The sequence below is a fragment of the Mobula hypostoma genome, chromosome 15, assembly GCF_963921235.1.
Source record: "Mobula hypostoma chromosome 15, sMobHyp1.1, whole genome shotgun sequence".
Taxonomy (NCBI): domain Eukaryota; kingdom Metazoa; phylum Chordata; class Chondrichthyes; order Myliobatiformes; family Myliobatidae; genus Mobula; species Mobula hypostoma.
The window spans coordinates 40,490,725-40,514,298 of NC_086111.1; the positions used below are offsets into that span (position 1 = coordinate 40,490,725).

General features: G+C 42.2%; 1 protein-coding gene across 1 annotated transcript in view; it reads left to right on the forward strand.

The window, feature by feature from the left end:
- Nucleotides 1-23,574, forward strand: part of LOC134356790 (FERM domain-containing protein 4B-like) — a 222,682-nt gene that overhangs the window by 56,660 nt on the left and 142,448 nt on the right. The window contains exon 4 of the mRNA XM_063067932.1: nucleotides 19,639-19,731. Within this exon, the coding sequence (XP_062924002.1) occupies nucleotides 19,639-19,731 (93 nt within the window). The remainder of the gene's footprint in view (nucleotides 1-19,638; nucleotides 19,732-23,574) is intronic.

The window sequence follows — 23,574 nt, forward strand, 5'->3', positions numbered from 1 at the left end:
GGAGGAGAATCAGCAGTCAATATTTTGGGCCAAGAACTTCATCATGGTTCATGGACCGTTTGAAAGACTGACGATGGAGGGAGAAGGCTGTTCTTAAAATATTGAGGGTGTATCTTCTGGCTCCTGTGTCTCCTCCCTGTTGGTAATAATGAAAAGAGGGCATACCCTGGATGGAGAGGGGCCTTAACTTACAGTATTTATTTACTTATTGAGATTTAGTGCGGAATAGGCCCGTCCGCCCCTTCGAGCCACACCACCCAGCCATTCTCCCCAGTTTAATGCTAGTCTTATCACGGGACAATTTACAATGGCCAAGTAGCCTATCAACCGGCTTGTCTTTGGACTGTGGGAAGAAACCGGAGCAACCGGACGAAACCCACATGGTCACGGGAAAATGTACAAACTTCATAAGACCCTAAGATATAGGAGCAGAAGTAGGCCATTCGGCCCATCGAGTCTGCTCTGCCATTCAATCATGGGCTGATCCAATTCTTCCAGTCATCCCCACTCCCCTGCCTTCACTCCCATACCCTTTGATACTCTGGCTAATCAAGAACCTATCTATCTCTGCCTAAATATACCCAATGACTTGGCCTCCACAGCTGCTCACGGCAACAAATTCCACAGATTTACCACCCTCTGACTAAAGTAATTTCTCCGCATCTCTGTTCTAAATGGACGTCCTTCAATCCTGAAGTCGTGCCCTCTTGTCCTAGAATCCCCTACCATGGGAAGTAACTTTGCCATATCTCATCTGTTCAGGCCTTTTAACATTCAGAATGTTTCTCTAAGATCCCCACCCCCTCATTCTCCTGAACTGCAGGAAATACAGCCCAAGAGCTGCCAGACATTCCTCATATGGTAACCCTTTCATTCCTGGAATCATTCTTGTGAATCTTCTCTGAACCCTCTCGAATGTCTGTTTATCCTTTCTAAAATAAGGAGCCCAAAACTGCACACAATGTTCCAAGTGTGGTCTCACAAGTGCCTTATATATCAACATATATCAACCCAGGTTGCCTGTATTGTAAAGTGTTATGCTAGCTACAACATCATATCACTGCTCTTATATTCTATACCTCTAGAAATGAATGCCAATATTGCATTCACCTTCTTCACAACTGACTCAACCTGGAGGTTAACCTTTAGGGTATCTTGCACAACGATTCTTTAGGATACCTTTAGGGTATCTTGCACATTTTGAATTCTCTCCCCATCTAAATAATAGTCTGCCCATTTATTTCTTCCACTGAAGTGCATGACCATACACTTTCCAACATTGTATTTCATTTGTCACTTCTTTGCCCATTCCCCTAAATTATCTAAGTCTCTCTGCAGGCTCTCTGTTTCCTCAACACTACCTGCTCCTCCACCTATCTTTGTACCATCGGCAAATTTAATCACAAATCCATTAATACCATAGTTCAAGTCATTGACACACATCATAAAACGCAGCGGTCCCAACACCAACCCCTGTGGAACTCCACCAGTAATAGGCAGCCAGCCAGAAAAGGATCCCTTTATTCCCACTCTGTTTTCTGCCGACTAGCCAATGCTCCACCCACACTGGTAACTTCCCTGTAATTCCATGGGCTCTTATTTTGCTAAGCAGCCTCATGTGCGGTACCTTGTCAAAGACCTTCTGAAAATCCAAGTACACCATGTCTACTGCATCTCCTTTGTCTACCCTGCTTGTAATTTCCTCAAAGAATTACAGTAGGTTCATCAGGCAGGATTTTCTTTCAGGAAACCATGCTGACTTTGGCCTATTTTGTCATGTGCCTCCAGGTACTCCATAATCTCATCCCTAACAACTTCCCAACCGCTGATGTCAGGCTAACAGGTCTATAGTTTCCTTTCTGCTGCCTCCCATCCTTCTTAAATAGAGGAGTAACATTTGCAGTTTTCCAATCATCCGGTCCAATGCCAGAAACTATCGATTCTTGAAAGATCATCATTAATGCCTCCACAATCTCTCCAGCTACTTCCTTCAGAACCCAAGGGTGCATTCCATCAGGTCTAGGTGATTTATCTACCCTCAGAGCATTAAGCTTCCTGAGCACCTTCTCAGTTGTAATTTTCACTACACAGACCTCACTTCACTGACACTCTTGAATGTCCGGTATACTGCAGACATCTTCCACTGTGAAGACTGACGCAAAATATGCATTCAGTTCCTCTGCCATCTCTGCATCTCTCATTAGAATAATCCTTACAGACAGCAGCGGGAATTGAACCCAGGTTGCCTGTATTGTAAAGTGTTATGCTGGCTACAATGCTACCGTGCCGCCCACCATTAACGATGGAAGCCGCATCCTTGAGACTTCACCTTTTCAAGAAGTCCTCAGTGGTAGGGAGGGTAGTTTCCCTAATGGACCTGGCTGAGATTGCAGCTTTTTCCATTCCTGTGCCAAACAAGGATGTATTAATAGTCAATCACATGGCAGGGCTACATTTCTAGGATAAGATTGAAAGGCTGAATGGCCTCTCTGTCTCCATGTTATTTGGACTCAAAACGCTGACAATTCCTTTACGTCACAGATGCAGCTTAACCTGTTAAGATTCTCCTCCTGATTCTTGTTGCCCCTATATATGGAACCCTGGTGGAAGGGTGGAAATACGCCTCTACCAGAGGAGGTGCAAGGCACTCCTTCCCTCCGCTCGCCTGCAGGTCACCCTTGTGCAAGGTGCAGCACCTGCTTTCTCTCCCCCCCTCCACCTGGTGCATATCACAAGTCCTGGTTGTGCGACCACTGACAGTCTCTGAAGAGTATTGATAATTGCTGGGATGCCTGTCTTGTAAGGCAATGAAGGCAATGGCAAACCACTTCTGTAGAAAAATCGGCCAAAATCAATCATGTTCAAAGACCATGATTGCCTGTACTTCATATGACACGCAACATGATGATGATGATAATATGGAACCTGGCCAGCCTATTGCAGTCATAACTGGAGAATCACCCACATTTGTCTTTTTCTGCACTGTTCTCTCTGATACGTCTGAGGATGTCTCCATGGAGCTACAGCGACTGGGTCTCCAGCTCCGATTCTGGCTCTGTGGCTTGGAAGGGATGGGGGAGGAAGATGAGTGCAACCAGTGATGGGGGATCCTCTAGTTCGAGGAACAGTAAGCAGATTTTGTGGACGTGAAAGAGACACCCGGATGGTATGTTGCCTCCCTGGTGCCAGGGCCGGGAATATTTGCCCCCCTGCATTCTAAAGGCAGAGAGTGAGCAACTGGGAGTCATAGTACATGTCGGTACCAAAGACATAGGTGGAAAGAGGTACTGAAGAGAGAATATAGTGAGGAAGGTAGAAGGCTGAAAAGCAGGATCATCAGGGTGGTAATATCTGGATTGCTGCCTATGCCACACTCCAACCAGGGTAAAAATATGGTAATTTGGCAGATTAAGGTATGGCTGGGGAATTGGTGCTGGGGGCAAGGTTTCAGATTTCTGGATCATTGGGATCTTTTCTGGGGAAGATATGACCCATACAAAAAGGGCGGGTTACACCTGAACTCACAGGTGGCTAATATCCTTGAGGGCAGGTTTGCTAGAGCTATCGGGAAGGATTTGAACTAATTTGGCGGGGGGATGGGCACTGGAGTGATAGGGCTGACGATGTGGCAGTTGGTTTACTGGTAGATGCGGTTTGTAGTGGGACTGTGAGGAAAGACGGGCAGATTACGGGGCAAAATTGCAGTCTGTGGGATGAGTTGAAGTGTACCATGGAGGCAAAATCAAGAAGGGAGATGAATACAGGACTGAAGGTGTTATACTTGAACAATGTACAGAATAAGGTAGATGACCTTGTAGCACGGTTAGAGATTAATAGGTATGACATTGTGGACATCACTAAATTGTGGTTGAAAGAAGATCATTGTTAGGAGCTTCACATCGAAGGATACCCATTGTATTGAAAGGACAGGCAGGTAGGCAGAGAAAGTAGGGTGACTCTGTTGGTTAAAAAAAAATGAAATCAAATCCTTAAATTTTGGTGATATAGGATCAGAAGATGTAGAATCCTTGTGGGTGGAGTTATGAAACTGCAAGGGTAAAATGACCCTGATGGGAGTAATGTACATGTCTCCAAACAGTAGCAAGGGTGTGGTTTACAAATTACAATAGGAGATAGAAAAGGCATTGCAAAGGGGCAATGTTACGAAAGTTATGGGAGATTTCAATATGCAGGTAGATTAGGAAAATCAGGTTGGTGTTGGATCCCAAGAGAGGGAATCTGTAGAATGCCTACTAGATGGCTTTTTAGAGCAGTGTGTGGTTGAGCCCACTTTGGAGAATAGCGATTCTTGAATGGGTATTGTGTTATGAACCAAATTTGATCAAGGTGCTTCATGTAAAAGAACCCTTTGGAGCTAGTGATCATAATATGTTAGAATTCATCCTGCAATTTGAGAGAGAAGAACATAGATTCAGATGTAAGAGTATTACAGTAGAGTAAAGTGAATTGCAGTGCAATGAGAGAGGAGATGGCGAAAGGTGATTGGAAAGGGATACTCTCAGGGATGACAGCAGGGAACAGCAAAGGCTGGAGTTTCTAAGAGCAATTCAGAAGTCATATAAAATAGAAAACAAATAGTGGGAAATTAGCAGATTGGGAAGCTTTTGAGAACCAACAGAAGGCAACTAAAAAAGCAATAGAGAGAAAAGATGAAATATGAAGGTAAGCTGGTCAATAATATAAAAGGATACCAGAAGTTTTTTCAGATGTATTAAAAAGTAAGGGAGGCAAGAGTGGCTATCAGACTGCTGAAGAATGATACTGGAGAGGTACTAATTGGGGACAAAGAAATGGTGGATAAACTTAATCAGTGTTTTGCGTTCACCTTCACTGTGGAAAGCACTAGCAATATGGCAGAAATTAGAACTTGTCGGGGGCAGAAGTCAGCGTAGTTGCTATTCCTAAGGAGAAGGTATTTGGGAAGCTGAAAGGTCTGAAGGTAGATAAGTTTCCTGGACCAGGTGGACTACATTCCAGGGTTCTGAAAGAGGAGGCTGAAGATATTACGGAAGCATTACTAAAGATCGTTCAAGAATCACTAGATTCTAGAATGGCTCCTGAGGACTGGAAAATTGCACTAAAGTCACATCACTATTTAAGAAGAGAGGGAGGCAGAAGAATGGAAATTATAGACCTGTTAGCCTGACTTCAGTGGTTGGAAAGATGTTGGAATTTATTATTAAGGAAGTACTTAGAGGCATGTGATAAAATAGGCCAAAGACAGCATGGTTTTCTAAAGGGGAAATCTTGCCTGACAAATCTGCAGGAATTATTTGAGGAAATAACAAGCAGGATAGACGAAATGGATGTTGTATGATGAATAAAAAGTATGTTGTATACTTGGATTTTCAGAAGACCTTTGACAAGATGCAGCACGTGATGATCTTAACAAAATAAGAGCATGTGGTATTACAGGAAAAGTACTACCATGGATAGAAAATTGGCTGACTGGCAGGAGGCAAAGTGTAGGAATAAAGTGTAGGACGACAACCTTGTTGTAGGGTTTGGAGGCTTGTGTGCTTCAATGACCCGGAGAGCTATGTTGGCTGGAGTCAGGGCCTTGTGCTTTTGCTCTTGGTATTTTCACCTATGCCAAACAGGTCAAAGAGTAGAATCCAGACTAAGAGTGGTCCAGCAGTCCTGCAGGTTCGGGGTTCAGTTCACTGCTAACAACTGTGATTGGTCAAAAAGAAATTGTTACAGAAGCAGCAATGGAGGATCCTACTTTCTTTAGAAGAATTCTTCTAAAGGCCTGTGCAATGGTATGCACAGGCAGAAATGAAGGACTTTCACTGCTGCTCTAAACGCCAGCAGGATTTCTGGTTGGCTTTTGGAGACTAGTGGTCTGCCACAGGTGTCTTTGTTGGGACCAGTTCCTTTCACATTGTATGTCAATGATTTGAATGATAAGTTGATGGCTTTGAGGCCAAGTTTGCAGATGATAAAAAGATAGGTGGAGGGACAGGTAGTGCTGAGGAAGTTGGTCACCTGTAGAAGGACTTGGACAGATTGGAAGAAGGGGCAAAGAAGTGGCAGATGGAAGACAGGATTGGGAAGTGTATGATCAAGTAGTTTAGTAAAAGGAACAAAGGGGTAGACTATTTTCTAAACCGGGAGAAAATTCAAAAGTCAGAGTTGCAAAGGGACTTAGAAGCCCTTGTGCAGGATTCCATAAAGGCTCACTTGCAGGAAGAGTTGTTAGTGAGAAAGGCAAATGCAATGTTAGTGTTCATTTCCAGCGAATGAGAATATAAAAGCAAGGATGCAATGCTAAGGGTTTATAAGGCATTGCTTAAACTGCATATGAAGTATTGTGAGCAGTTTTGAGCCCCTTATCTCAGAAGAGATGTGCTAGCAATGGAGAAAGTCTATAGGAAGTTCACGAGAATTATTCCTGATGAAAGGATTAATGTATGAGAAATGTTTGATGGCTTTTAGCCTGTACTCACTGGAAATTAGAAGAAAAAGGAGGGGAATCTCATCTCTCCCATGTCTTGTGACCTTAACAGCAGAGCATGCATCATCATTCAAATCCTAGCTATCAGTTCATACTTTCCAGCCAGTTTCATCTATCAATCCACTGTCCTGGAATGGACTTGTCATAATATTTATCCGATATCCAGTGGAAAATCAGAACTCAGCACCTTCTGTATCAATCACAAACTCGGGTCCCAACAAACAAGACTCCATCACTTCACCTGAATTGACTTAAATTTGAATTACGGTCAAACAATTTATCTACTTTACAACATCTTACTGTATTCCACAACCATCATTACATCATTCTATCTTTCTCCCCTACCACCACACACACACACACACACACACCACCCCCTCCCCCAATAACTTCCACTCCAATTCAGGAGTTTTGAGCATTTCTGAATTTCACTGTCGCAACTAAACTCTAAAGGCAATGGATTCTTCATTTAAGCTCTTCTCATTCCTCCTATTATGCTTAAGTTCCTCTCTTGAACCAGGCTTTTGGCCTAGTATGTTTCCAAGTACCAAATTCTATTTGCTAAGTACCCTGTGAAGTGCCTTTGAATAGTGTTGTAATATTGTGATCCTATGTCAATATAAGCCAGTGTGACTGCTGTTATGACTCAGAAGCAAGGGAGCTATGAACAGACCACAATAGGTATATGATAATCAAAATTAGTTTCATTGGGTTCAAAATTATTTTGGAGTTGTCTGAAAATTCCAGTTAATTAATGCTTGTCTAATAGCTAGTAATATGCATTTATTAATGAGAATTAGTTAATTAGTTATCTGCCCTCTTTAGATGGAGTTTCAACCATTGCTAGCAAGAAGGGAAGAGCCTGTATTTGAGTAGCTTTTACTGTATATCCCCAGACACACACCAGTCCTCATTGGGGGTCAGCGGCTTCAAGTTCCTGGGCGTATATCTGAGGATCACCACGGTGATGTAGCGGTCAGCACAGTGCCACTTCAGCTTGGGGTATTGGAGTTCAGAGTTCAACTCCGATGTCGTGTACAAGGAGTCTGAAGGTCCACCCAGCGGAATGCGTGGGTTTTCTCTGGGTGCTCTGGTTTGCTCCCGCAGTCCAAAGGTGGACCAGTTAGTAGGTTAATTGGCTGTTGTAAATTTTCCTGTGATTAGGCTAGGGTTAATTAGGGGTTGCTTGGCTGTACGGCGGGAAGGGCCTATTCCGCATTGTATCTCAATAATAATCTACCCTGGCCCAACATATTGATGTAGTCATGGAAACATGTCAGTGGCTTTACCTCACTCGAAATCTGAGGGGATCTGGTATATCTGCAGATGTACCAGATGTGAAGACTATTCTGACTGGTGGCATCACTGTCTGGTAGGGAGGCTCCAATGCACACGACTGGGGGGGGAAAAAAGCTGCAGAGGGTTGTAATTTTAGCCAGCTCCATCATGGGAACAAGAATTCCCACCATCGAGAACATCTTAAAAAGGCAGAGCCTCAGGATCATCAAAGACTCTCACCATACAGGACAAGCTCTCATCTCATTACTGCCATCAGGGGGGAGTTACAGGCACACACTCATCATTTTAGGAACAGCTTCTTCCCCTCCACCATCAGATTTCTGAACAGATGAACATGACCTCACTATTTTGCTTTCTTGTTGCTCTTTTTATTTACTTTATTATCTATTTTTTATTGTAACTTAGTGACTTTTTTTAATGCCTTGCACTTCACTGCAGGAGCTTGTGTTTGTATTTACTTTGGCATTGAAGGAACTGATATCTGAAATTATACCTTTCTGAGATTCAACTTTAAAATCATGAAGAATAATTTTATTTTTGCCTACTGCAGTTTTAGGTGTTATTTTAGATAAAAATGCAATCATAAAGTCTATCTCCTTTTATATTTTGTAACTTGATTGTCCTGATGAAATTAATTGTACATACTTTATATAAAGAGTAAAATTAAAAAAATGTGTTATAACGTTTCACTGTTCTATGTTGGCAAACTAACATGAAGTTCAGCTAGTGTCATCAATTTTACAAAATGCATTACAGCTGCTTGCCAAAGCTGTTTCAAAAGCATCATAAAAACATGCAGTCTCTAGCATCCAGAAGGACAAGTGTAAGAGAATGCTACCACTATCAGGCTTTCCTACAAACTGCACAGTGTCTTGCTTTGGAAAAATATCACTATTCCTTTATTAAATTACTGAGTCTCAATAATGGAACTTTTTGCTGAACTACATTGTGACAGCACCTTTACAGCACATATCATGAAGGCAGGTCACCTCAACTTTCTCAAAGATAACTCAGGTTGGGTAGTGAGTGCTGGTGAATCCAACAACGCCCACTTCCTGAATGAATAAGTGAAACAAAGAGCAACAGAACACTTGAAACTCCTAGTGGATTTCGACATTACTGTGTTTCCTACTTGTGGCCTGCAGTCCACACCTACTTCAATGCTGGGAAGGGAAGTTTCTTATTTTTAATGGATTGGTACCATATGAGGTCACCAAAGCAGAAAATTTAGCATGCTTGTAATAATTCTAATTTTATGCTTTAAGAATGTAATCCAGATTAACCTAATGGGAAAATTTAACAGACTCCTTAAATAATGTTAATTTGATATATAATGACAAGAGATAAAGTTCCTTGAATCTAATCTATTCCATCAAAATAGTGAATAATTAGCTAAAATGTCTTTTTCAATTGCCTTATATACAGGGTTCAGTCCTGATTATAAATTTAATTACATACAGCATAATTCATAACACAGTGTGGGACGTTCAGCCTATGATGTTGTGCTGATCTATATAAACTTACTCCTTTCCCTCCTACACAGTCCATAATCCTCCTTATTTCCTACATCGATGTATCTCAAACGTCCCTATTGTATCAGCCTCTACCATTATCCTAGGAGGTATGTTCTAGGCACTCACCTCTCTCTGTGTGGGGGGAAAACCTACTTCTGGCATCTCCCCTAAGCTTTCCTCCATTCAACTTACGTGGATGTCTTCTGGCATTTGCCATTGCCACCCAAAAAGAAAGATGGTGGCTGTGCACATTGTCTATGCCTCTCATAATCTTGTTAATCTTTATCAAGCTGCCTCGCATCCTCTTCCATCTCAAAGAGAAAAGCTCTATCTTGCTCAGCTTTTCCTCATGAGGTATTTTCTCGAATTCAGGGTACATCCTGCTAAATCTTCTCTGTGTTCTCTCTCTAGTTTCCACATCCTTCTAGTAATGAGGCAACCAGAACTGAACACAATATTCCAAGTATGGCCATAACGGATTTTTATACAGCTGCAACATTATATTGAAGCTCCCGAATTCAAACCCCTAATGTAGGCCAGCACACCAAAGGCCTCCTTACCCACCCTATCAACTTGTGTGGTGACTCTGAGGGATCTGTCAGCTCGGAGGCTGTGGTCAGTGGTTCCTACCTGCTTCAAAAGGGCAGTAGTCGTACCAGAGCCCAACAACAGCCTGGCGACCTGCTTCAATGACTAACGCCCTGTGGCACTCACTTCTTCTGTGCTGAAGTGCTTTGAGAGCTTGCTCACGGCTAGTATCAGCTCCTGCCTAAGCAAGACTTGGACCTGCTACAATTTGCCTGCAGCCTCAACAGGCCTACAGTGGACACAATCTCACTAGCTCTCCACTCAGCCTTAACCACCTGGACAATAGTAATATTTACATCAAGCTGCTGTTTATTGACTACAGCTCTGCTTTCAGCACAATCGTACCCTCAGTTCTGATCAACAAGCTCCAAAATCTGGGCCTCTGTACCTCCCTCTGCAACAGGATCTTTGGTTTCCTCACAAGGAGACCATACTCTGTGTGGATGGGAAATAACATCTCCTCGCTGACAATCAACTCTGGTGCATCTCAAGGATGTGTGCTTAGCCCACTGCTCTACTCTACATCCTCAACTGTATAGCTAGGCAGAGCTCAAACACCATCTATAAGTTTGCAGACGACACAACTATTGTTGGCAGAATTTCAATGGTGACGAGGAGGAGTACAGGAGTGAGATAGATCAGATGGTTGAGTGGTGTTGTAGCAACAACCTTGCTGTCGCATCATTAAGACCAAGAAATTGATTGTGGATTTCAGGAAGAAGTTGAGGGAACACACCCCAGTCCTCATTGAAGGATGATCAGAAGTAGAAAGGGTGAGCAGTTTCATGTTCCTGGGCATCAACATCTCTCAACATCCTGGGCTCAACATATTGATGCAATTACAAAGAAGGCACAATGTTGGCTATATTTCATTAGGAGTTTGACGAGAATTGGTATGTCACCAAAGATGCTCGCAAATTTCTACAGATGTACTGTGGAGAGCGTTCTAAAGGCTGATTTATACTTGTGTGTCAACTCGATGCCGCAAACCCTACACCGTAGCCTGAGGCGCACCTCTCCCAAAATGTAACTACGCGTAGCAGCAACACAGACCGCAACAACTGTGATTGGGCCGCCTGGTAGCATCGCATTTCCTCCTACGCTGCAATAGCTTCCCACTGGGCGACTGAAGGACAGGGAAGGAACTCTGGCTGCAATGCTTTCCAAAAAGCTTTACAGTCCTCTGAAATTATGGAGGACACATTTCGCTTTTACGAAAAAAGACGCTCGCTTTAAACTTGTTTACCCGAGAAAGACTACCATGACCATGAAGCCTTGCACGGGCAGGTGTGTGCGCATGTGCAACATGCCCAAATTGCAGAGCGACGCAGACACACCATCGCACAAGTATAAATGCTCACAACGCGCGTAGGCCACTTGCGTAGGTTATGACGTCGAGTTAACACACAAATATAAATCAGCCTTAACAGGTTGCATCACCCGGTATAGAGGGGCCACTGCATAGGATTGGAAAAAGCTGCAGAGAGTTGTAAACTCAGCCAGCTTCAGCAGGGACGCTAGCCTCCCCAGCATCCAGGGCACCTTCAAAAGGTGGTGCCTTAAAAAGGCAGCATCCATCATTAAGGACCCCCATACCCAGGGCATGCCCTTTTCTCATGGATAGCATCAAGGAGGAGGTACAGGAGCCTGAAGATACGCACTCAATGTTTAGGAACAGCTTCTTCCCCTCCACCATCGGATCTCTGAACAACGAACCCATGAATCTTCCTCAATATTATCCCACTCTTCTTGCACAACTTATTTAATTTATTTTATATATATATATACTTATTGTAAATTATAGCCTTCATTATAGTATGTTGCAAAGTACTGCTGTAGCAAAACATCAAATTTTACGACGTGTGCCACTGATATTAAACCTGATTCTGATTCTGGGTGCTAAGATCCCTATGTTTGTCCACTCATTGTTGTCATGTGAGAAATATGTCATTTTTCAATCAGCTGGAGTTGGGAGTTTAAGTAGACAGGGAATTATGACCATAAGACATAGGAGCCGAATAAAGGCTGATTTATACTTGTGCGTACAGGCTACGCCGTAGACTATGCCGTAGGCCTGATTTATACTTTTGCGTAGCCCTACGCCGTAGCGAGCATGCGTAGTTGTGTCTGCATTGTTCTGCAATTCACCGCCAATTCACGCTAGTTGGCATTGGAGTTTCTATGCCACTGTGTTGAGTTTCCTCATGAGAGACATGGACGAGGAAGTGCATTTCAAATATTTTCGGATGTCGGCAGGTAGATTTGACGACTTGTCTCATTGTCTACAACCATTTATTTTGCATCAGTGTGCAGACATGTCGGAGAATAGCAACCGGAAATGCGATGCTACCTAGCAGACCAATCACAGTTGTTGCGGTCTGTGTCGCCACAACATGTGAGTTACATTTTTGGAGAGGTGCACCTCACCCTGCAGCGTAGGGTACACGCTACCTACGGCGTACATTTGACACACAAGTATAAATCAGCCTTTAGGGCATTCAGCTCATCAAGTCTGCTCTGCCATTTCATCTTTGCTGATTTATTTTCCCTCCCAACTCCATTCTCCTCACTCCTCCTCATAACTTTTGATACCCTTATTAATCAAGAACCTATCAACCTCCACTTTAAATATACCGAATGACTTGACCTCCTCAGCCATCTGTGGCAATGAATTTCAATGATTTACCAACCTCTCACTAAATAAATTGCTCCTCATATCTGTTCTAAAGAGATGTTTTTCTTTTCTGAGGCTCTGCCCTCTGGTCTTAGACTATTCCACTGTAGGAAGCATCTTCTCCACATCCATTCTATCTCAACATTTCAATATTCAATGTCTTAATGAGAGTCCCCTCACCCCCTGACTTTTCTAAGCTACAGTGAGTACAGGTGCAGAGCCATAAAACCCTTCTAAAGTATTTACTCTCTCAGTCCCACGATCATTCTTGTCAACTTCCTCTGGACTCTTACCAATGCCAGCCCATCCTTTGTTAGATTGTGTTGGATATTCGCTGTCCAGGGCCCAGGTGGGGGCCTTTTTTTTTGCCTGCTCAGCTTTCTGTCACAGCAGTGGACATTTGCAAGGATCGAAGAGTTGTTTTGTGTAAATTAAACTCCCAACCAATATTACTTGCTCAGCTTCAAAGTTCAAAGTAAAATTATTATCAAGGTACATGTATGTCATATCAAACATGAGATTCATTTCCTTGCGGGCATACTCAATAAAGCCATTTTAGATTAACAACCATAATGGCTTTCTACAGCATCCTGACTGGCTGCATCACTGCTTGGTATGGGAACTATACCTCCCTTAATTGCAGGATTCTGCAGAGAGTGGTGCGGACAGCCCAGCACATCTGTAGTTGTGAATTTCTCATGACTCGGGACATTTACAAAGACAGGTGTGAGAAAAGGGCCCGAAGGATCATTGGGGACCCGAGTCACCCCAACCACAATCTATTCCAGCTGTTACCATCTGGGAAACGGTACCACAGCATAACAGCCGGAACCAACAGGCTCCGGGACAGCTTCTTCCACCAGGCCATCAGACTGATTAACTCACGCTGATCTGAGTGTATTTCTATGTTACATTGACTGTTCTATTTATGATCAGTTATTATTAATTACCTTGATAGCACACTGCACATTTAGACAGAGACGTAATGTAAAGATTTTTAATCCTCATGTATGTGAAGGATGTAAGAAATAAGTCAATTCAATTCAGTTCATTGAAAGACTGCACCAACTTGGAAATTCAAACAATGTGCAAAAGACAACAAACTGCAAATACAAAAAGAAAGGAATAATAATAAATAAGCAATAAGTATTGAGAACATGAGATGAGGAGTCCTTGAAAGTGAGTCCATGGGTTGTGGGAACATTTCAGTGATGGGCTGGGTGAAGTTATCCCCTTCGGCTCAAGATGGATGAGGTGTTATAACTGTTGCTGAACCTGCTGGTGTGAGTCCTGAGGCTCCTGTAACACCTTGCTGATGGCAGCAACAAGAAGAGAGCATGTCCTTCCTGTCGTAAACAAGAATCAGTCTTCAGTTCTTAATGTAGTTTACAAGCAGTAATCAATCCCTTTGCACCCTGATTTTTGAATTTTTCTACCTGTTTAGAAAATAGTCTATGCCTTTATTCCTTCTACCTAAGTGCATGACTATACACCTCCCTAACCTATATTCCATCTTCCACTTTGCCCATTCTCTGAATCTGTTTAAGTCCTTCTGCAGACTCCCTGCTTCCACAACACTATCTGCCCCTCTACCTATCTTCATATCATCTGAAAACTTAGCCACAAAGCCACCAACTCTATCATCCAAATCATTGACATAATAACACCACAACCTGTAGGAAATTTTTACAGAAGCTACACTGTCACATATCTCAGCAAGCTGAAAATTAATTCAACATGGAGCCAACTTGGAATTAAAAAATAACACAGAATACAAACAAATCTATGCATACGCTATGAAGAGCATTTGATGGCTCTGGGTCAGTTCTCAATCTCATTGAAAAGCCTAGAGTAGACATGGAGAGGATGTTTCCAATAGTAGAAGAGTCTTGGACCAGAGGGCACAGATTCAGTATGAAAGGATGTCTCTAGAACAGAGATGAGGAGGAATTTATTTAGCTAGAGTGTGGTGTATCTGTGGAATTAATTGCAACATATGGCTGTGGAGGCCGAGTCACGAGGTATATTTATGGTGGAGGATTACAAATACCTGGGGATATGAATTGACAATAAACTGGACTGGTCAAAGAACACTGAGGCTGTCTACAAGAAGGGTCAGAGCCATCTCTATTTCCTGAGGAGACTGAGGTCCTTTAACATCTGCCGGACAATGCTGAGGATGTTCTACGAGTCTGTGGTAGCCAGTGCTATCATGTTTGCTGTTGTGCGCTGGGGCAGCAGGCTGAGGGTAGCAGACACCAACAGAATCAACAAACTCATTCGTAAGGCCAGTGATGTTGTGGGGATGGAACTGGACTCTCTGACGGTGGTGTCTGAAAAGAGGATGCTGTCCAAGTTGCATGCCATCTTGGACAATGTCTCCCATCCACTACATAATGTACTGGTTGGGCACAGGAGTACATTCAGCCCAGAGACTCATTCCACCGAGATGCAACACAGAGCGTCATAGGAAGTCATTCCTGCCTGTGGCCATCAAACTTTACAACTCTTCCCTTGGAGGATCAGACAACCTGAGCCAATAGACTGGTCCTGGACTTATTTCCTGGCATAATTTTACATATTACTATTTAACTATTTATGGTTTTATTACTATTTATTATTTATGAGCAACTGTAATGAAAATCAATTTCCCCCGGGATCAATAAAGTATGACCATGACTAAAGCAGATGTTGATAGGTTCTTGATTAGTAAGGACATCAACATTATGGGGGAAATTTAAGGGCAATTTTCGCATACAGTAGTCCAATAATTGCAGTTGTAAGGGTAATTTTAGTGAACAATATTCAGGCTTTTTTTAAATGTTGGCGTTTGTTTCACACAGTAAAACGCACAGTATTGGAGGAACTCAGCAGGTTAGGCAGTGTCCATGGAAATGAATACACAGTCTACGTTTTGGGCTGAGACCCTTCTTCAGGGCTGGATGTTTCACTTGCAGAGAGCTGAAGAATTGCTTCTGGATTCTGCTCTCTAACGATGTTCAGCAGAGATGAACTCAGATTTAATAATATTTAACCAGGATAGGTGGTGCAATTAAACTAAAGTTTGTCCCTAGTATCTGAGAAATAATACAGGAAACCATCCCCTATTGTGGGAAAGATCACTTACTCCATTAACACCTTCTTGCTGTTTGTGGGCACTGTTTATTTAATGGGCTTTCCCTTGCAATCCTGCGAACAGCCTTTGTTCTGCCAGTGTTGGTCTTGGCAAAGGAACACTGGAGAATCCTGTCATTCAAAGCTGGAAGGTTATTCCCTCATTAACTGGTTCAGGTTTACAGGAAATGATGCTCATCTGCAGCTGATGAAAGACTGTTTCCCTTCAGGTTTTTTTTGTTTTTAAAATCTTAATAGTATGATACTATTAAAACAATCAGCTAAAATGAGTCAATTACGGGGAGAATGATTCTGCTTTACAATTCAAATTAAACTAAATTAACATAAATTATTCAGAATGTTGTATTGTCTCTTGGCATTATGGAAACAGATTTTACCATCACATTGTAGTGAAAGTTGTAATTCTGAGACCAGTTAAGGAAGTATACTGTTAACTGTTGAGCATCAATGACATCTATTTCTTGCATGTCAGTGGGGCAAAAAAAGACATTGCTCTACTGTCTGGAAGATAATTGATTATTTCTCAAGCAGCTGATGTTAGATCAAAGCTGTTCAGCAGTATTAGGTTGAAAGGAAAAAAACTATAGATAATCTGTCTTCCATTTTTAAAAAATATCACGATCGGGCTGAAAATTGTAAGCATATAATCATTTGTATTTTGGCAAAATGTGACTTGTCGAGAGAGGTTACCTTTTGTCTTTGTTAAATTATGGTGTTTTTTAAAAAAAAATCAATTTCAATAGACAATAATTGCAGGAGTAGGCCATTCAGTCCTTCGAGCCAGCACCACCATTCATTGTGATCATGGCTGATCATCCACAGTCGGTACCCTTTTCCTGCCTTCTCCCCATATCCCTCGACTCCGCTATCTTTAAGAGCTCTATCTAACTCTTTTTTGAAAGAATCCAGAGAATTGGCCCCACCGCCTTCTGAGGCCGAGCATTCCACAGAACCACAACCCTCTGTGTGAAAAAGTTTTTCCTTAACTCCGTTCTAAATTATCCACCCCTTATTCGTAAACTGTGGCCTCTGGTTCTGGACTTCACCAACATCGGGAACATGTTTCCTGCCTCTAGCTTGTCCAATCCCCTAATAATCTTACAGACGTTTGTATATGTTTCAATCAGATCCCCTCTCATCCTTCTAAATTCCAGTGTATACAACCCCAGTTGCTCCAATCTTTCAACATATGACAGTCCCGCCATCCCGGGAATTAACCTCGTAAACCTACGCCGCACCCCCTCAATAGCTAGCATGTCTTTTCTCAAATTTGGAGACCAAAACTGTACACAATACTCCAGGTGTGGTCTCACCAGGGCCCTGTACAACTGCAGAAGGACCTCTTTGCTCCTATACTCAATTCCCCTTGTTATGAAGGCCATCATGCCATTAGCTTTCTTCACTGCCTGCTGTACCTGCATGCTTACTTTCAGTGACTGATGAACAAGGACACCCGGATCTCGTTGTACTTCCCCTTTTCCTAACTTGACACCATTCAAATAGTAATCTGCCTTCCTGTTCTTGCCACCAAAGTGGATAACCTCACATTTATCCACATTAAACTGCATCTGCCATGCATCTGCCCACTCACCCAACCTGTCCAAATCACCCTGCATTCTCATAACATCCTCCTCACATTTCACACTGTCACCCAGCTTTGTGTCATCTGCCATTTTGCTAACGTTACATTTGTCTTCTGTCTCATCTTCATAATGTTCATTTGTGGACACCCTGGCACTTGTGCTGCAAATCTAGGCTGAAATCAAATCCAGCTCCAATTACTTTTAACTAGCAACAAGGAAGAGCTAATTCACTTCTCCAAAATTCATCGATTAAATACAATGGTATCTATCAGACTGGAGTTGTACTTTATTAAGTCAGTTGTGAAGATGGTTGCTTCCTACTGATGAAACGCCCCGGTTTTCTTGGCTGCGTAAATCTAGGGAAGACGACCTCTGGCCCCGTCAAACTCGCGAGATTGAGGCGCACTCGATCCCACCCCAAACTCCGGTTCGTGTGGATGCTGTGTCATTTGCTACCCTATTACAAATTAATGCCACAAAGTACCAGTCAGTACACTGCATAAGATTAAAGGAATTATACTGATGAATCTTAACTGACGGGTTAGTAAAGAATAACAAAAAGAAAAGGGCCCGTTCTAATTAAGCAGTCAAATGTGCACAAGTTGGAGCTCATCTTGAACGTCTCTGTCACTCACGGGCTGGGCCTGCGGTCCACATGAAAGCACACACCGCCTTCTGAACGTCGCTCACAATCCATTTGGAACAAACGTCTTCCCGCTTCATCTTCTCTAGAAAAAAGAAGACCTCAAGCCCAACCTTATTGTCCCTCACCAGGAAAACCTCCCGCTAATTGGAAGGCACACTTTCCACATCATCCCTTATCTTCAACAATAACTCAAACAGGCTGAAAGCAGAACAGACTACTCTTACAGAACTGCTAAATGAAATACCGACAGTATAACAGTACAGGTGTGAACCAGGCATTACTCTGATAAAAACAAAAAAGCTTTACCAGAAAAGGCCTTTTGCACTCCACATACTGCATTCAGTAAGTTCATATTATAACAGCCCAACACTTTTTTTTTATCTTTATTGAGATACAGAGCAGAATCAGCCCTTCAACCCAGGCTGCCTAGCAATCCCCTCCATTTAATCCTAGCCTAATCATAGAACAATTTACAATGACCAATTAACCTATGCCTTTGGACTGTGGGAGGAAACTGGAGCACCTGGAGGAAACCTACACAGTCACAGGGAGAACGTACAAACTCCTTACAGGCTGCGGTGGGAATTGAACCTGGGTCGCAGGTACTGTAAATAGTTATGCCACCCCCTATGACAACCAACTGTGTATTAAAAAATACTTTAGGATAACTTAAGCAACACACATAAAAGTTGCTGGTGAACGCAGCAGGCCAGGCAGCATCTCCAGGAAGAGGTGCAGTGGACGTTTCAGGCCGAGACCCTTCGTCAGGACTAACTGAAGGAAGAGTGAGTAAGGGATTTGAAAGTTGGAGGGGGAGGGGGAGATCCAAAATGATAGGACAAGACAGGTGGGGGAGGGATGGAGCCAACAGCTGGACAGGTGATAGGCAAAAGGAATACGAGAGGATCATGGGACAGGAGGTCCGGGAAGAAAGACAAGAGGAGGGGGGATCCAGAGGATGGGCAAGGGGTATATTCAGAGGGACAGAGGGAGAAAAAGGAGAGTGAGAGAAAGAATGTGTGTATAAAAATAAGTAACAGATGGGGTACGAGGGGGAGGTGGGGCATTAGCGGAAGTTAGAGAAGTCGACGTTCACGCCATCAGGTTGGAGGCTACCCAGATGGAATATAAGGTGTTGTTCCTCCAACCTGAGTGTGGCTTCATCTTTACAGTAGAGGAGGCCGTGGATAGACATGTCAGAATGGGATGTGGAATTAAAATGTGTTTAGAATAGCTTGACCCTTTATCCATTTAGACAGTAACACCCATTAGAATAAGTTGTTTCTTTCCAAGTGTATTTCACTTGTGAGGGATTTCCCGATTAAATTCGCACTATTATTCATTATATTCTGAAGACTAGCATTCTCCATGCATCTCTTATCTTTTGCCCATTTTAAAAAGTAGTTATGGAAGTTAACTTGAAAGTGAGCCCAACTGGAAAACATGGACCAACTGGGTACTTAAAGCTGTAAAGCATTCACGCCAACAGATGGAGCACCATGTTAACCCAGTTATGCATGCCATCAAAACCGCAGAGTGAAATGAAAATTGTGCATTGTCTATTGTGCCTGTACATTCATGTGAGCAGAGAGAATATAACAGCTTCATTGCAATCAGACTCAATTCATCAATAAAAATGCCTATTATGTATTCAAAAATAGAATTGCATAATGACATGCCATTATTTATGACCTTCTAACACAAGATGTTCTTCCCTACAGAGGTCAGAGTAATTGGCTACAGCTGGATCGCAGGGTATTGGATCATGATTTGCCTAAGAAAACAGAACCGGTGGCCTTATTCTTTTCAGTCAAGTGAGTTGATTTGTATTTGCATAAAGCTGACCTCACATGCACCAAGAAAACAACACAAAACTGATGATGCTCCAGATTTTTAGCTTCAAAGTAATGGTCTGGGTTCACTGAAAAGGCTTTTGTTTGAAGTGAGGAGCCATAGTGATAGCAAAGGAAGTTGAGGGTAAGTGAGGCGGAATTTTCTAAATTGGGTGTTAATTATATTCTGGTCGAAAAGCTGTCTGCATTAGGTGCAGTAATTGGATATTGTAAAGATGAAGTGATACCTCGCTGGTCACCCAAAGCAGTAATTTTTACCTGGCTCTGCTTTTAACTCTAGTGGATTATCCAAACTCACTGGAACTTTTAAAAATGCGAATGCTTTCTTTGACAGTTGTGACTTTTTATTGAAGTAACCCAACATGACAGAACCTACCTTCAGACAGAAGAAGCTAGTGCTGCAGGGTGACAAGTTCATGCTGTTATTGTACACAATTTGCACCAGCACTCCTATTGAATTTTATCTTAACGATTTAGGGGAAAAAAGCAGGTGTTTGTTCCTCTTTTCGCACACAGTACGGAAGCCTTTACTTTATCAGCTGAGAGTGCAGGTCCAATGCCCACATTCATTTAAGTATAACTAGCAAAGTTCCTTTCCTGGATGGACACCCCAGTGCAGCTTGCCAGGTTCAGGTGCAGGGAACCTGAGTGCTGCCTAGCAACAGCGTATGAAGTCCCGAGATGAGGCTCAGTGGCCCAGTGATTGCCATTCCTACTCTCACAAAAGTAACTTTTGTAATTCGGGGCTTGTTTGGTGCTTTTGGAGCGTTATCTCTAATTAAAACTGAATGGAACATGCACTCTGTTTGTTTATGCATGCTGTAAGTCCCAAAGTGGACAGAAGCTGCAGATGCCTCGGATTTACAAAGAGAGCCCTCCAGACCAAGCTGAAGTTCATTTGGATTGAATTTGATAAACTTGGGTGTATCATCGCATTGGGAGGGAAAAAAAAACAGACACTGCAACTTTTGGAACAGAAACTACAAAACTGTACATGCAAAAGCTTTCCATGGGTATTCTGATGAAAGGACATCAACTTGAAATGTTTGCTCATTTACTCTCTGCTCAGACCCAGCCTGATCTACGAAATATTTCCAGCATTTTCTGCTTTTGTTCCAGATTTCCAACGTCAGTAGTATGCTGCTGCCATTCCCACAGCTTTTTGGTCAGCACATCATGACATAATATTATCCCATTTTCATTTGACAGTTTTCCATCTTTTGCTGGATAGATTAGACACGTTACGAATAAAACTAGTCAATTATCAGTGATGATGCTGCACTATCGACTTTATCCATTTCAAAAAAAAAACAATTAATCTATGATAAATGAAAGAATGCATCCAAGCAAATCTGAGGTGGTCTTGTGTTGCTGCATTGTAGTAATATATGATAACATAATGGCACTGGCATGCAGATTGATTACAGCTCATTGACAAGGAAATTCGGGAACAACAGCTGTGACAAATTTGGAGTCATAAACTAAACCCTCATTGCTGTTGTCTATCAGTAAGCCAGTTATATTCTGCAGTTGTACTGACTGCATGCCATTCACATTTGGGCCGTATGCTTGTGCCACGGAGAACAGCTGACAAGCCACAATGTGCACAACGGAGCACTTTGGACTTTTGTAGCCACTTGCCGCAATGCTGAGCTGTGAAATATGTGTGAGAGATGAGGCCGAGTCCAACCATCCACCCTGTCTCTACACACCTGGCGTCCAGCCGTTGGGCAGGCTTGGAGCATAGCCGGAGGGCTTGGACTGGAGCCACGCTTTGTTTTCAGTTCCTTAGTTTTCATAGAATCATCGAAACCTACAGCAGAGAGATGGGTCTGTATTGCCTACTTCAGCATGCTGACGATTGTGCCTATCTACGCTCGTTCTATTTCCCTGCATTAGGCCCCTATCCTGTAGATTCTTAACTATACAAGTAGTTCTCCAAATGTATTTTAAACATTCTAAAGGTATCTACATCCTTTGTACAGTTCAAATATTCACAACTCTGTGAGGAAAAGCTTGCTCTTCAGATTTTATTTGCATTCCTCCCTTCTCTTAAACTTCTGCCCTCTAGTTCAAGTGTCCGCTGCCCTGGGGAAGAAGAATCTGACGAAATATCCTACCTGTGGCTCTCATAATTTTGTAAACCTATAGAAGGTATCTCCTCAGATTCAGACTTGGCTTATGGTGTATCTCAAGGAAAATGATGGAGAGACTGATTATTCATAAAAAATTTTCTGCACGGAAATTTAATTCTAAACCAGAGTGAACTTATCGGAATCACTTTATTGCCAGTGTGTAAAATGTACTAGAATGGATTGTGGTTCAGTGCCGAGCATAAACACGGGACAATGCCATAACAGACAACACAGTAACCAACAATCTGCAAAGCAATACTGCAAACAGCAATGACCAATCAGCGATTAGCAGAACGGCTACACGTGCAAGCAGCAATAACCAACTCTGAATAAATGTGAAAATACAAACAGATTAAATCACTATCAACAGGAGGAGGAGATCAAGAGAAGCCATTAAATAGATGTTGTACAGAGACGGTTAGGGTATTACACCCGAGTGAGTTTTGCCATGGCAGTCAAAGCTCAGACTGGGCATGGCACCTGATGATGATGATGATGATGATGAGTTTTGTGGAGAACCTGGATAGTTACACAGGGAGAAAAAAAGCTTCAGAGATGACATGTAGTCCTGGTACCGATGGACTTGTAGCATCTCCCTGTTGGCAATTTGGTGACTACTAGGGTGGGTGGAGTCGGCTTTAATTTTTCAGCTCTTCACTCCAGTGATGAACATTGTTACTGACACTTGCAATGTGTCATATGATTGTACCTATGGTGAACACAACCTGTTTAAAAATTCTGACCTTATACCATTCCATACAACATGTGTAGGATTTTGAGGACCTCAGGTTTTTGTTGCTGAAGCTTGAAATTTGAAGCTTTGAAAGCAAGAATAAACATCTTTATATATTTTTGGAACCACTCCATCCTAGAGATGACTGAAAATACTTGCAATCCAGAATAAATCAATCACTTCAGTAAAAGTTAAAAGTTGTTTGAATCATTGCTTCAGAAAGTACATTTTCAAAATGTTTGGTAATGTGAATATTTTCTCTGTTTAAGTCAAAATGAGACAATTAACTACAAAGAACTCAGGGAGTATGATGCCTCCAGCAGGAAAGACAAATTACTAGCCAATAAGATAAAACACTGAAGCACTGCTGTACATACTCAATCTGTGAACTTCTATGTTTAAAGTGTTTTAAGCATCTGATACGATATTATCAGATAATGGAAAATTAATTTGTTTACCCTTTATTAAAAAACTGACATATTGCATGGGATGTTGTGAAAAGCTCTGCTCTTTTTATAGTTTAATTCTGTCATGCCTACCATTTTAATTTAAAAATACCAGGTTTGAAATGCAGAGCATGTACATGAAAGCAAAACTGCATCAGATATCCACTAGAAAAAATTGAAGATTGATGTTCACTCATTATTAATTGAATTTAAAATTCTTGGTGCAAACTTGCACCGAGCTGAAATCAATTCCTTTCATCTATCTTAGTTGTCCTACTGTTAATATGAAAGGAAAGAGTGACTTGCTACCAAAGCCAATTACTCCTACAGAAAATTTTGATCTCTGACACTCACTGAGGCTCAGTCAATTGAGCCATACAGACCTAATTAATTTCAACTGTTCTGGGGAAAAAGCAATCGTCCTCATTACTCTTCAGGAGGGGTAATGCAGCTCTCAAGCCTGAATTCCAACCTTTGATCTGTGTTTAAA